Source organism: Bombina bombina, chromosome 2 (assembly GCF_027579735.1).
Source record: "Bombina bombina isolate aBomBom1 chromosome 2, aBomBom1.pri, whole genome shotgun sequence".
In the NCBI taxonomy this organism is placed as follows: domain Eukaryota; kingdom Metazoa; phylum Chordata; class Amphibia; order Anura; family Bombinatoridae; genus Bombina; species Bombina bombina.
In genome coordinates, this window is record NC_069500.1 from 559545675 (window position 1) to 559558456 (window position 12782).

Sequence of the window (12782 nt, forward strand, 5' to 3'; positions counted from 1 at the left end):
AGTCTCAATTTAGTTCTTTCAGTTCTTCAAGGGGTTCCGTTTGAACCCTTACATTCCGTAGATATTAAGTTATTATCTTGGAAAGTTTTGTTTTTGGTTGCAATTTCTTCTGCTAGAAGAGTTTCAGAGTTATCTGCTCTGCAGTGTTCTCCTCCTTATCTGGTGTTCCATGCAGATAAGGTGGTTTTGCGTACTAAACCTGGTTTTCTTCCGAAAGTTGTTTCTAACAAAAATATTAACCAGGAGATAGTTGTGCCTTCTTTGTGTCCGAATCCAGTTTCAAAGAAGGAACGTTTGTTGCACAATTTGGATGTAGTTCGTGCTCTAAAATTCTATTTAGAGGCTACAAAGGATTTCAGACAAACATCTTCCTTGTTTGTTGTTTATTCTGGTAAAAGGAGAGGTCAAAAAGCAACTTCTACCTCTCTCTCCTTTTGGCTTAAAAGCATCATCCGATTGGCTTATGAGACTGCCGGACGGCAGCCTCCTGAAAGAATCACAGCTCATTCCACTAGGGCTGTGGCTTCCACATGGGCCTTCAAGAACGAGGCTTCTGTTGATCAGATATGTAAGGCAGCGACTTGGTCTTCACTGCACACTTTTACCAAATTTTACAAATTTGATACTTTTGCTTCTTCTGAGGCTATTTTTGGGAGAAAGGTTTTGCAAGCCGTGGTGCCTTCCATCTAGGTGACCTGATTTGCTCCCTCCCATCATCCGTGTCCTAAAGCTTTGGTATTTGTTCCCACAAGTAAGGATGACGCCGTGGACCGGACACACCTATGTTGGAGAAAACAGAATTTATGCTTACCTGATAAATTACTTTCTCCAACGGTGTGTCTGGTCCACGGCCCGCCCTGGTTTTTTAATCAGGTCTGATGAATTATTTTCTCTAACTACAGTCACCACGGTATCATATGATTTCTCCTATGCATATTCCTCCTTTACGTCGGTCGAATGACTGGGGAAGGCGGAGCCTAGGAGGGATCATGTGACCAGCTTTGCTGGGCTCTTTGCCATTTCCTGTTGGGGAAGAGAATATCCCACAAGTAAGGATGACGCCGTGGACCGGACACACCGTTGGAGAAAGTAATTTATCAGGTAAGCATAAATTCTGTTTTTAAATGCTTTAATTCAGATTTTGTAAATCCTCTGTAGAGGAATTGTCTGCCACCATTTTGGCCAGGGAGTCACACCATAGTGTTCCTGCTGCAGTCACAAAGGTGAGAGAAACAGCCGGTCTAAGCAAAAGACCTGTTTGAAGAAAGAGCTTCCTTGAGAAAGACTCTAATTTGCGGTCCATTTGGTCTCAAAATGGAGTGCTATCCTCCATAGGGATAGTCGTACGTTTGGCAAGAGTGGAAATAGCACCATGAAACTTAGGGATTGCTTACCACACTTCCACATTCTGTTCTGGAATGGGGTACATTTTCCTAAATCTTGTGGAAGGAGCAAAAGGTACGCCTGGCTTTTTCCATTCCTTAGCAATATAGTCAGAGACCAAATCAGGGACCTGAAACACCTGTGGAATTTTTGGTGGAGCTTTAAAAAAAATATTTAACTGAATAAAATGCTTGTTTTCAGCAGTCTTTAATACCTCCTGCAATAAGTTGTGGATACGTGCTACCTTTAATCTAAAGGTATTGTCATATTCAGGATCATGCACATGCTCCTGTTCATCTGATGACACTTCCCCATCAGAACTAGAAATATTTGCATCCTCAGAGTCAGAGCTCTGTAAGAGAGCAGGAATTTGGAGTTGAGGGGAAGGATTTTGCACATTAACTTCATGTGGCTGAGATAAATCCCCAGATATACGCTTACTTGGTTTGGAGATTGCCACCAAAAAATCTGTCACAATTTTATACATGCTGCTTTTAAATTCAGGAGTAAAATCAGTAGAGACCCCCTGAGTGACAAGTATTGGGAAAACTTCCCTCTGAGAAGTGGAAGGTTGTGTTTGGTTTGCATGCAAAAACTGAGGAACACAATTCTCATTTTTGGTTGACCTGGCAAACTGGAACAGATTTGCAAAATAAACAAATATATGTAGCTAGAGGTATATACGAAACTGACTCCTCTAAAGATATATCAGTGGGTACAGAAACATTTTCTTCCATGTTTGTACTTATATAACAGCATACAATGACACCTTATATAATAAACAGTACACCAGAAAACCTGGTAGAGAGCCATCTACACTATAAAAACACTCCCTCTGACACTTGTACAATCTGCTAATGTAATAAGCTTAAAAGCCCAAAGAAATGAGAAAAGCCCCTAAGTACCACCTGGCAGTTCACATATGGGTACTTACCCCCTTCTTGGGACTGGCAGGCACTAGAAATTAGATTACAATCTGTTTTTAATCAGGCCCCAACTGCTGTAGCAGAATGTTAGCCACAGAGGCTCTGGATTGAGAGAGAAGAGCACAGGAACATGGGAACAAAGTCGGTCACTTTTTATTACGTAAAAACACTTTTGGACGTTTCTGAATAAAATATAGTGCACCAAGTATAATAATCCTATAAACATCATCAAAACATGTTTCCCAGCCTACCCAGAGCCTCCACTATCATACCACATTATGCACTAAGTTATTGGCGGGTTTTCTTAAAGTTCCATACACCTAAGTGCCCAAAACGTTACCTCTAAAGCTGCCAGAGGGCTGAAAATTGTCAGGAGGTTCCCTGATAGTGTTCCCAATGCCAGTAGAACCGTTAAGGATAGGATATGGAGAAAAAAAATGAGTCATGAGGAGAGCAGGTTAAGTCCCCTGGCTATGCTCTACCTGTGTCAGAGTATCTACAAATAGCCTCTGGGCTATGTTTGTGCTGCGTAAAGTCACTTACCTTATGCAGCACCTCTACACTGACTTACCAGGCATGTCAATGTCAATGCAGCTGCAGCAATATCCAGTAGAGAGCACATCCAGTGCAGGTATTGCATACCACAGAGGATTGCAGTAGCCGGAGTCCCTTAGGGGGAGGCTAGGGGTGAATCCCTGTGATGCCTGAGGGTAGTTATTGCTGAAGTCTCGTTAGGGAAATGCTGTGAACATAATAGGGTATTCCTCTGTCCCTGTATCATTCAGCTGCTGTGAGGAGTCTTTTCTGTCTTCTTTGTAAATCATACTTCTAAGGGATTTTGGGTCTCACATAGGTCTGAGCTCCCAATTTGTAATCCATAAGCAATTAGCTGGAATAACAACCTCTATTCTCAACCATCTCCTACAAGGCCAAGAACAAAACTAAGAGAAAGATGGGAGGTGGTTTTTTTTTAAAGCTCTTGTATGTATTCTTGACCTCCTCCTCCTAGTGGTGGGAAATATATCCCATATTTTATGGAGGACTGTGGACCATCATTTTATGAAAGAAAAAGTATGCTTGCTAGTCCAGCACTTTCTATAGCTAATATTTAGCTGTTACCTTTGGTATTCCAGGAGCATCAAGCCAGAGTTGGTATATGGATTCAACAGTTAGACCCAGTCTGCAGCAGTAAAAAAAAAATAACATGATAAATTACTCCAACACATTGCATAGAAAACGATACAAATTCAGTAGTATATGATTTCTGCAAAATATTCAGACTTATTACTAAAACAGAAATAAAGCTTTGCACACTAAAAGGTAGCTTTTTGTTCACTTTAGGATATAGCATTAACACAAACACTTCAATATTGAAGACATGCTACACTTTTTTTTCTAAAAAATAAATAAATGTAAAACTAAAAAAAAAAATAAACAAGTTGAAAGTAAAACGTTTTTGCTTGCTTGTTAACCCGATGTGTGCAAAAAGCAAAAGTTACAATATCAAGACTGAGCTAGCATATTAACAATAGACTTCAATGGAGCAGGAAAAGTAAAAAAAAAAAAAAACACCCAGCAAGTGACGCAAACCCAATCGCATTTACTCAAGTATGCTTACCCGACATGAAATATTAATAGTTCCCATTCCAATGTTCTTCAAGAATATGTTCTATTTATTCATAAATACATGATTATATATACTGTATATATAAATATATATATATATATATATATATATATATATGATTTTTTTTGTAAAAAAATTAATAATAAAAAAAAAATATATGCAATTTAATTTTCTTTTTATTAGTGTTATTATAAGTGTAATACCACTTTTAAATGTAATTTTGATGATTTTTTGTGCAACTGTTTACTTGAGCGTAACAGTTAAAGGGACATTATACACTCATTTTTTCTTTGCATAAATGTTTTGTAGATAATCTATTTATATAGCCCATAAAGTTTTTTTTTTAAATTAATGTATAGTTTTGCTTATTTTTAAATAACATTGCTCTGATTTTCAGACTCCTAACCAAGCCCAAAAGTTTTATGTGAATACGCTCGACTACCTACTCCAGCTTGCTCCTGTTTGTGTAAAGGGTCTTTTCATATGCAAAAGAAGGGGGTGGGGGGGAGTGTCTTATTTGCCATTTGCAGTGGGCTTTCCAGCTACCTTTTCAACAGAGCCAAACTGACAGCTTCTAAGTAAGTTTTTAAACAGTTTTATACTGGAATTTTATTTCAGTATCTGTGCATATTATTCTTTATAGTAGTGTCTATTACATGCAGTTATATGAAAATGAGTGTATACTGTCCCTTTAACCAAAGCTATCCATATGCGTTAAATGTAATTGTGCTTGAGCGAACGCATTTACTTTTGATTTGTAATAGGCGTGCTACTTCTGTAATCTAGCCCAAAGTGTTACTATATATTGCTTTTTACAGAAAAGAAAATTTATGCTTACCTGATAAATGTATTTATTTCTTGACACGGTGAGTCCACGGATCATCATAATTACTGTTGAGAATATCTCTCCTGAGCACCACAGCAAAGCTGTTAAATATCACTTCCCTACCCACAAACCCCAGTCATTTGACCAAAGGGAAAGGAGAAAGGAAGTAACATAAGGTTCAGAGGTGCCTGAGGTTTATAGGAAAATAAACTGTCTGAAAAATACAGGGCGGGCCGTGGACTCACCGTGTCAAGAAATAAATAAATTTATCAGATAAGCATACATTTTCTTTTCTTTATAATGACCCAGTGAGTCCACGGATCAGCATAATTACTGTTGGGAACCAATACCCAAGCCAGAGGACACAGATGATAAGGGAGGGACAAGACAGTTAACCTAAAAAGAAGACACCACTGCTTGAAGAACCTTTCTCCCAAAAGAAGCCTCAGCCGAAGCAAAAGTATCGAACGTGTAAAATTTTGAAAAAGTGTGTAAAGATGACCAAGTGGCAGCTTTGCAAATCTGTTCCACAGAAGCCTAATTTTTGAAGGCCCAAGAAGAAGAAACAGACCTTGTGGAATGAGCCATGATTTTCTCAGGAGGCTGCTGTCCAGCAGTCTCATATGCCAATAGAATAACACTCCTCAGCCAGAAAGAAAAAAAGTAGACGTAGCTTTCTGACCCTTGCGCTTCCCAGAAAAAAACAACAAACAAAGAAGAAGACTGGGGAAAATCCTTAGTCTCCTGCAAATAATATTTTAACGCACGAACCACATCCAAGTTGTGCAACAAACGCTCTTTATGGGAAGATGGGTTAGGACACAAAGAAGGAACAACGATTTCTTGATTAATGTTCCTATCCGAAACAACTTTGGGAAGGAAATCTAAGGCAGTACGCAGTACCACCTTATCAGAATGAAAAAGGAGATTCACACTGTAACGCTGAAAGCTCGGAAACTCTTCGAGCTGAAGAAATTGCAACCAAAAATAAAACCTTCCAGGATAACATCTTAATATCCAAAGAATGCATAGGCTCAAACGGAGCCTGTTAAAGAAATCTAAGAACCAAATTAAGACTCCAAGGAGGAGTAATAAACTTAAACATAGACCGGATTCTAACCAGAGCCTGACAAAAAGATTGAACATCTGGCATGTCCGCCAGACGCTTGTGTAACAAAATAGATAAAGTGGAAATTTGACCCTTCAGGGTACTTGCAAATAAATCCTTCTCCAGACCCTCCTGGAGAAAAGACAAAATCATAGGAATCCTAACTTTGCTCCAAGAATAGCCTCTGGATTCACACCAATATAGATATTTCCACCATACCTTATAGTAAATCTTTATAGTCACAGGCTTACGAGCCTGAATCATTGTCTCAAAAAAACCTCCGCTTAGAAAGAATCAAGTGTTCAATCTCCAAGCACTCAGCTTCAGAGAAACAAGATTTGGATGAAGGAAGGGCCCCTGAAGCAGAAAGTCTATCCTCAATGGCAGTGTCCAAGGTGGAAGAGATGACATCTTCACCAGGTCTGCATACCAGATCCTTTGAGGTCACGCCAGTGCAATGAGAATCACTGACGCCCTCTCCTGTCTGATTCAAGCAATGACCCGTGGAAGGAGAGCGAACAGTGGAAAAATATACGCTAGACTGAAATTCCAAGGAACTTCCAGAGCATCTATCAGTACATTCCAAGGATCCCTTGACCTCAACCTGTACCTCAGAAGCTTGGCATTCTGATGATATGCCATGGGATCCAGCCCCGGCTGCGCCCACTTGAGAATCAAGCTGGAAAACACCTCCGGATGGAGCTCCCACTCCCCCGGATAAAAGGTCTGTCTGCTAAGAAAATCTGCTTCCCAATTGTCCACCCCTGGAATGTGGATCATAGACAGACAGCAATTGTGAGTCTCCGCCCACTGAATAATCTTGGCTACCTCTGTCATGGCCAAAGAATTCAGAGTTCCTCCCTGATGATTGATGTAAGCCACTGAGGTTATGTTGTCCGACTGAAACCTGATAAACTAAACTGAAGTAAACAAAGGCCAGGCCAGAAGAGCATTGAAGATTGCCCTCAGTTCTAGAATATTTATAGGAAGAACAGACTCCTCCTAATTCCATAGACCCTGAGCCCTTAATGAGCCACAGACTGCTTCCCATCCCAGAAGGCTAGCATCTGAGGTCACGATCACCCAGCGAAAGCAAGTTCCCTGGGAGAGGTGATCCTGAGACAACCACCACAGAAGAGTGTCCCTTGACACCTGATCCAGATCTATTCGTGGAGACAGATCCACATAATCCCCATTCCATTGACTGAGCATGCATAGCTGCAGAGACCTGAGATGGAACAGAGCAAACAGTATGATGTCCATAGCTGACACCATCAAACCAATTACCTACATACACTAAGCTACTGACGGCCGAGGAGAAGACTGAAGGGCAAGGCAAGAATTGAAGATCTTTGTATTTCTGGCCTCTGTCAGAAAAATCTTCATTGATAGAGAATCTATTATTGTTTCCAAGAACACCACCCTTGTAGCTGGAATCAAGGAACTTTTTCCCAATTCCACCTTTTGGTCTTTAGGCTCACCAGAAACATGGGCCCCTCAAGCTCCATTCGGAGCTTGATAGATAGGCCCCATAGTCTTTTGACTAAAATGCCATTTTAGTTTTAGTTGTATTTTAGTCATCAGAATTTCTTTAGTTTTATACTCATTTTAGTCTAGTTTTAGTCAACAAAATTAACACTGCTTCAAGCTTGGGAAACGTCTGCCAAGACTCCTTGATAGAATCAGCAATTGGAAACATCTTCTTGAAAATTGGAGATGGGGAAAAGGGAATCCCAGGCTTCTACAACTTCCGTGCAATAATCTCTGAAGCATGGGCTGGAACAGAAAAAACCTCCACCGCGGAAGGTACGTCAAAGTACTTATTCAGCTTACTAGACTTCTTAGGAATTAACATGACCGTCGTGTCAGAGTCGTCCAAAGTAGCCAAAACCTCCTCAAGCAACAAACAGAGGTGCTCTAGCTTAAACCTGAAAGATACAACTTCAGCATCAGAAGAAGGAATTACACTGTCAGAATCTGAGACCTCACCCTCAGACATTACAAAAGTATCTTCCGCCTCAGACTTATGGGAAGAAACATTCAACATAGCCGCAACTGAATCAGAAACCTTACTCACTGAATCCTTATATCTCCTCTTACACTTCCCCTGCAGCATAGGGAAAGCAGACAAAGCCTCATAAACCGCCGAGGATATGTGGATAGCCATATCTTGCAAGGTAACTCCAACCGGAGTGTGAGAGGAAACGCAGGGCACTGCATGCATAGACGATAAGGTTTGGGATGCTTGAGGAGATAATGTGTTCTCTGATTTCAGCCAAAGGTACTTAAAGTTTATGGACTTTCGTAAAAGATAGGGGGTTTCCCAGCCAGCCCCTGCAGAGGGGGTGAGGTCAGGCAACCTGATCTATTGAAAAAATGTATAAGAGTCTTATGTTTTAACACTGAATTGTCATTCTTACAAGGGAAGCTGATATACAGAGCAAGGACCCATTGCTTCATGCCATCTCCCTGGCACAGATACCAAGAGTACAGTATAAGGTTCTGCTATTTTCTTCTTTTTATTTTAAAACTGTTTGCTTGTGTGTAATTTTTTGTGTAACAACTTATTATTAATAATGCATTGTGCATAATATTTTTGGCATAATAAATAATTCCTTTATAAAGCTTTGGCCATTGTCTAATATTTGAGCCACGTTACTGAAAGAGACTGGTAGTATTAAGACTAGTAGTATTAATACTGTGATTTTATGTTATTTTCTGCTAAATTTTATTCAGAGAGTTAATGTGTAAGTCTGGGTTTTTCCTTAGGATTTTCCCTTTAATAAATCATAAGTGGTGGCAGCTTGGAGCTATATGGTTTTAGTTTAGTGTGGGTGGCATTAAAGGGGAGTGTTGGGCATTTCTTTTACGTCTAGTACAGACTAGAGAGTGTTGTTAACCCTGGCGTGGCTAAATTGTGACTGATTAGAGACAATAGAAGGGGTCTGATAATCCTTTCTGTGCCAAACAAGTGACTGACGCAGGGTTGGTTCATTTTGAATTCCTATTATTCTGCCCTGAATCTCTATAAGCAACATTACTTATCTATTCTTATCTCTAATCTTTCTTTAAACCCAAAACATCTGTTCTCCACTTTTAATACTCTTCTCCGCCCACCCCACCCCCTAATACAACTTCTATATCAGCTCAAGACTTTGCCAGACACTTCAATAACAAAATCGACTCCATCAGAAACAAAATCAGCTTTCAACATACTTCCAATCCCTCACCCCCTCAAATGCTCGCAATCAACCACAACCCACATAGCCATAAATTTTGCTCTTTCTCCCCTGTTACCGAGGAAGAAGTTTCGGCACTTATACTGAGCTCTCACCCCACTACCTGTCCTCTTGACCCTATCCCCTCGCAGCTGCTCCCCCTCTTCTACCCTTACCCCTATACTCGCACACATTTTCAACCTCTCCCTCAGCACCGGTATATTTCCCTCATCTCTGAAACATGCACTGGTCACACCTATCCTCAAAAAACCTTCTCTTGATCTAACCTCCCCATCCAACTACCACCCTATTTCTCTACTCCCTCTTGCCTCAAAGCTTCTCAAAAAGCTAGTATATGCATGCCTATCCCATTTCCTTACATTAAACTCCCTCCTCGACCCTCTGTAATCTGGATTTCATCCCCTTCACTCCACAGAGACAGCAATTGTTAAGGTTATGAACGACCTACTTACAGCAAAATCAAAAGGCCACTTCTCTCTGCTTATCCTCCTTGATCTGTCCGCAGCCTTTGATACTGTTGACCACCCTCTTTTGCTCCAAACCCTCCAATCCTTCGTCATTTGTGACACAGCTCTCTCGTGGTTCTCTTCCTACCTGTCAAACCATACCCTTAGTGTAGCCTTCTCTGGGGCCTCCTCTGCCCATCACCACTTTCTGTTGGGGTATCGCAAGGCTCTGTCCCGGGTCCCTTTTTCTTCTCAATCTACACGTCATCATTAGGTTCCCTAATAAAGTCCCACGGGTTCCAATATCATTTGTATGCCGACAACACTCAAATCTACTCTGCACCTGACCTATCTCCTTCCTTGCTAACCCGTGTCACTAACTGTCTGTCTCACATCTCTTCCTGGATGTCCTCTCACTACCTCAAGCTAAATCTCTCCAAAACTGAGCTCATCATTTTTCCTCCTTCTTCCAAAATCTCCACCCCCAATCTCTCTATAACTGTCGTTAACTTCATCATTAGCCCTACCCCGCATGCCTGATGTCTTGGGGTCACACTTGACTCAGATCTTTCTTTCACTCCTCACATTCAGTCCTTAGCTAAATCCTGCCACTTCCACCTTAAAAACATCTCTAAAATTAGACATTTCCTTACACAAGACACAACTAAGATTGTAATCAACTCTCTCATCCTTTCCTGCCTCGATTACTGCAACTCTGTCCTCTCTGGTCTCCCACCTAGCTCCTTTACAATCCATAATGAATGCCTTTGCCAGGCTCATATTCCTTACACGTCGCTCTTCATCTGCTGCACCTCTCTGCCAATCCCTTCACTGGCTTCCCCTTGCCTCCAGGAATAAACACAAAATTCTTACTCTGACATACAAAGCCCTCAACTGCACTGCTCATCCCTATATCTCAGACCTTGTCTCCAGATACTCTCCCTCCCATTCCCTTTGCTCGGCTCATGACCCCCTACTTTCTTCCTCTCTTGTTACCTCCTCACACTCCTGCTTACAGGGCTTCTCCAGACTGGCTCCCAACTTGTGGAACTTCAAGCGCTCCCTAAAGATTCTACTGTTCAGGGATGCATAAAACCTACACTAACCTTTCTTTATACCATTTCCTCTCCTCCACTGCTATCCCCTTGAACCCCCTTAGCATATAAGCCTAAGAGCCATGCTGTTTGTAGATCACCTTCTTTAGAGCTGACTACAACAGTGCGACTCTTGGCAGGGCCCTCTACCTGTCTGATCCCTATAAATGTTTCCTTGTATTCTGCCTATGTTTATAGCGCTGCGGAATCTGTTGGCACTCTACAAATAACCGATAATAATAATAATAATTATTCAGCTTTAGTTTTTCCTTTTGGTCCATGTAATGCTGACCACCTTTGTTAATCAAATTAGCCTAATTAATTCTTAAGGGTATACATGCAGGGCAAGATTACATATACAGCGTAGGTTACAGCGCAACTGCTGAAACCCACGCCGCCCGTAAGTTCGACTCGCAAATCGGGTGAATAACATATACGGCGCTGGCAAATCATAAACTGCTGTCAGATAAACTGGGGAGGTTGAGAAATGTGCGGGAATACACATTTCTGGAGTCGCTAGTGACTTACTCAAGTTTATGAACTGCCAGCGCCTAAGTAAAAAACAAAAAAAGTTTAAAACACACGAAAAAATCTAACCCGCCTCCCAAAAATTAAACCGACACGCCAAAATCCCTATATCCGCCATCCCGCCAGATCGCAATTTACTAATAAAGGTATTAACCCCTAAACCGCCAACCCCCCACATCACAATCTACATAATAAAGTTATTAACCCCTAATCCACCACCCCCCACATCACACAGTATCTAATTACACTATTAACCCCTAATCCACCAACCCCCACAACGCAAAGTATGAATCTAATCACTAAGCCCCCTAACCTAGCACCCTCTAAATTAACCCCAATTAACTACAATTACATAAAATAAAGAAAGACTATCTACATTTAAAAATAATAAACATTTAACAAAAATTAAAAAAACTAAATTACCCTATCACTACTGAAAGTAAAAAAAACTACCCTTACTCAAAATTAAATTTTTTTTTTAGATTAAATTAAAATAAAAAAACTAAGGCCTAGATTTGGAGTTTGGCGGTAGCCGTGAAAACCAGCGTTAGAGGCTCCTAACGCTGGTTTTAGGCTACCGCCGGTATTTGGAGTCAGTCAGGAAAGGGTCTAACGCTCACTTTTAAGCCGCGACTTTTCCATACCGAAGATCCCCTTACGTCAATTGCGTATCCTATCTTTTCAATGGGATCTTTCTAACTCCGGTATTTAGAGTCGTGGCAGAAGTGAGCGTTTGAATTCTAACGACAAAACTCCAGCCGCAGAAAAAAGTCCGTAGTTAAGAGCTTTCTGGGCTAACGCCGGTTTATAAAGCTCTTAACTACTGTGCTCTAAAGTACACTAACACCCATAAACTACCTATGTACCCCTAAACCGAGGTCCCCCCACATCGCCGCAACTCGATTACATTTTTTTAACCCCTAATCTGCCGACCGCCACCTACGTTAGACTTATGTACCCCTAATCTGCTGCCCCTAACACCGCCGACCCCTATATTATATTTATTAACCCCTAATCTGCCCCCCTCAACGTCGCCTCCACCTGCCTACACTTATTAACCCCTAATCTGCAGACCGCAAAGCGCCGCTACTTACGTTATCCTTATGTACCCCTAATCTGCTGCCCCTAACACCGCCGACCCCTATATTATATTTATTAACCCCTAATCTGCCCCCCACAACGTCGCCTCCACCTGCCTACACTTATTAACCCCTAATCTGCCGAGCGGACCGCACCGCTATTATAATAAAGTTATTAACCCCTAATCCGCCTCACTAACCCTATAATAAATAATATTAACCCCTAATCTGCCCTCCCTAACATCGCCGACACCTAACTTCAAACATTAACCCCTAATCTGCCGACTGGAGCTCACCGCTATTCTAATAAATTTATTGACCCCTAAAGCTAAGTCTAACCCTAACACTAACACCCCCCTAAGTTAAATATAATTTAAATCTAACGAAATAAATAAACTCTTATTAAATAAATTATTCCTATTTAAAGCTAAATACTTACCTGTAAAATAAATCCTAATATAGCTACAATATAAATTATATTTATATTATAGCTATTTTAGGATTTATATTTATTTTACAGGTAACT

The 12782-nt window shown here is 40.9% G+C and overlaps 1 protein-coding gene across 1 annotated transcript in view; it reads right to left on the reverse strand.

Moving 5' to 3' along the window:
* The window catches only part of AOPEP (aminopeptidase O (putative)), a 1396509-nt gene that overhangs the window by 400050 nt on the left and 983677 nt on the right, over positions 1–12782 (reverse strand). The window contains exon 11 of the mRNA XM_053702422.1: positions 3429–3489. Coding sequence (XP_053558397.1) covers positions 3429–3489 — 61 coding nt within the window. The remainder of the gene's footprint in view (positions 1–3428; positions 3490–12782) is intronic.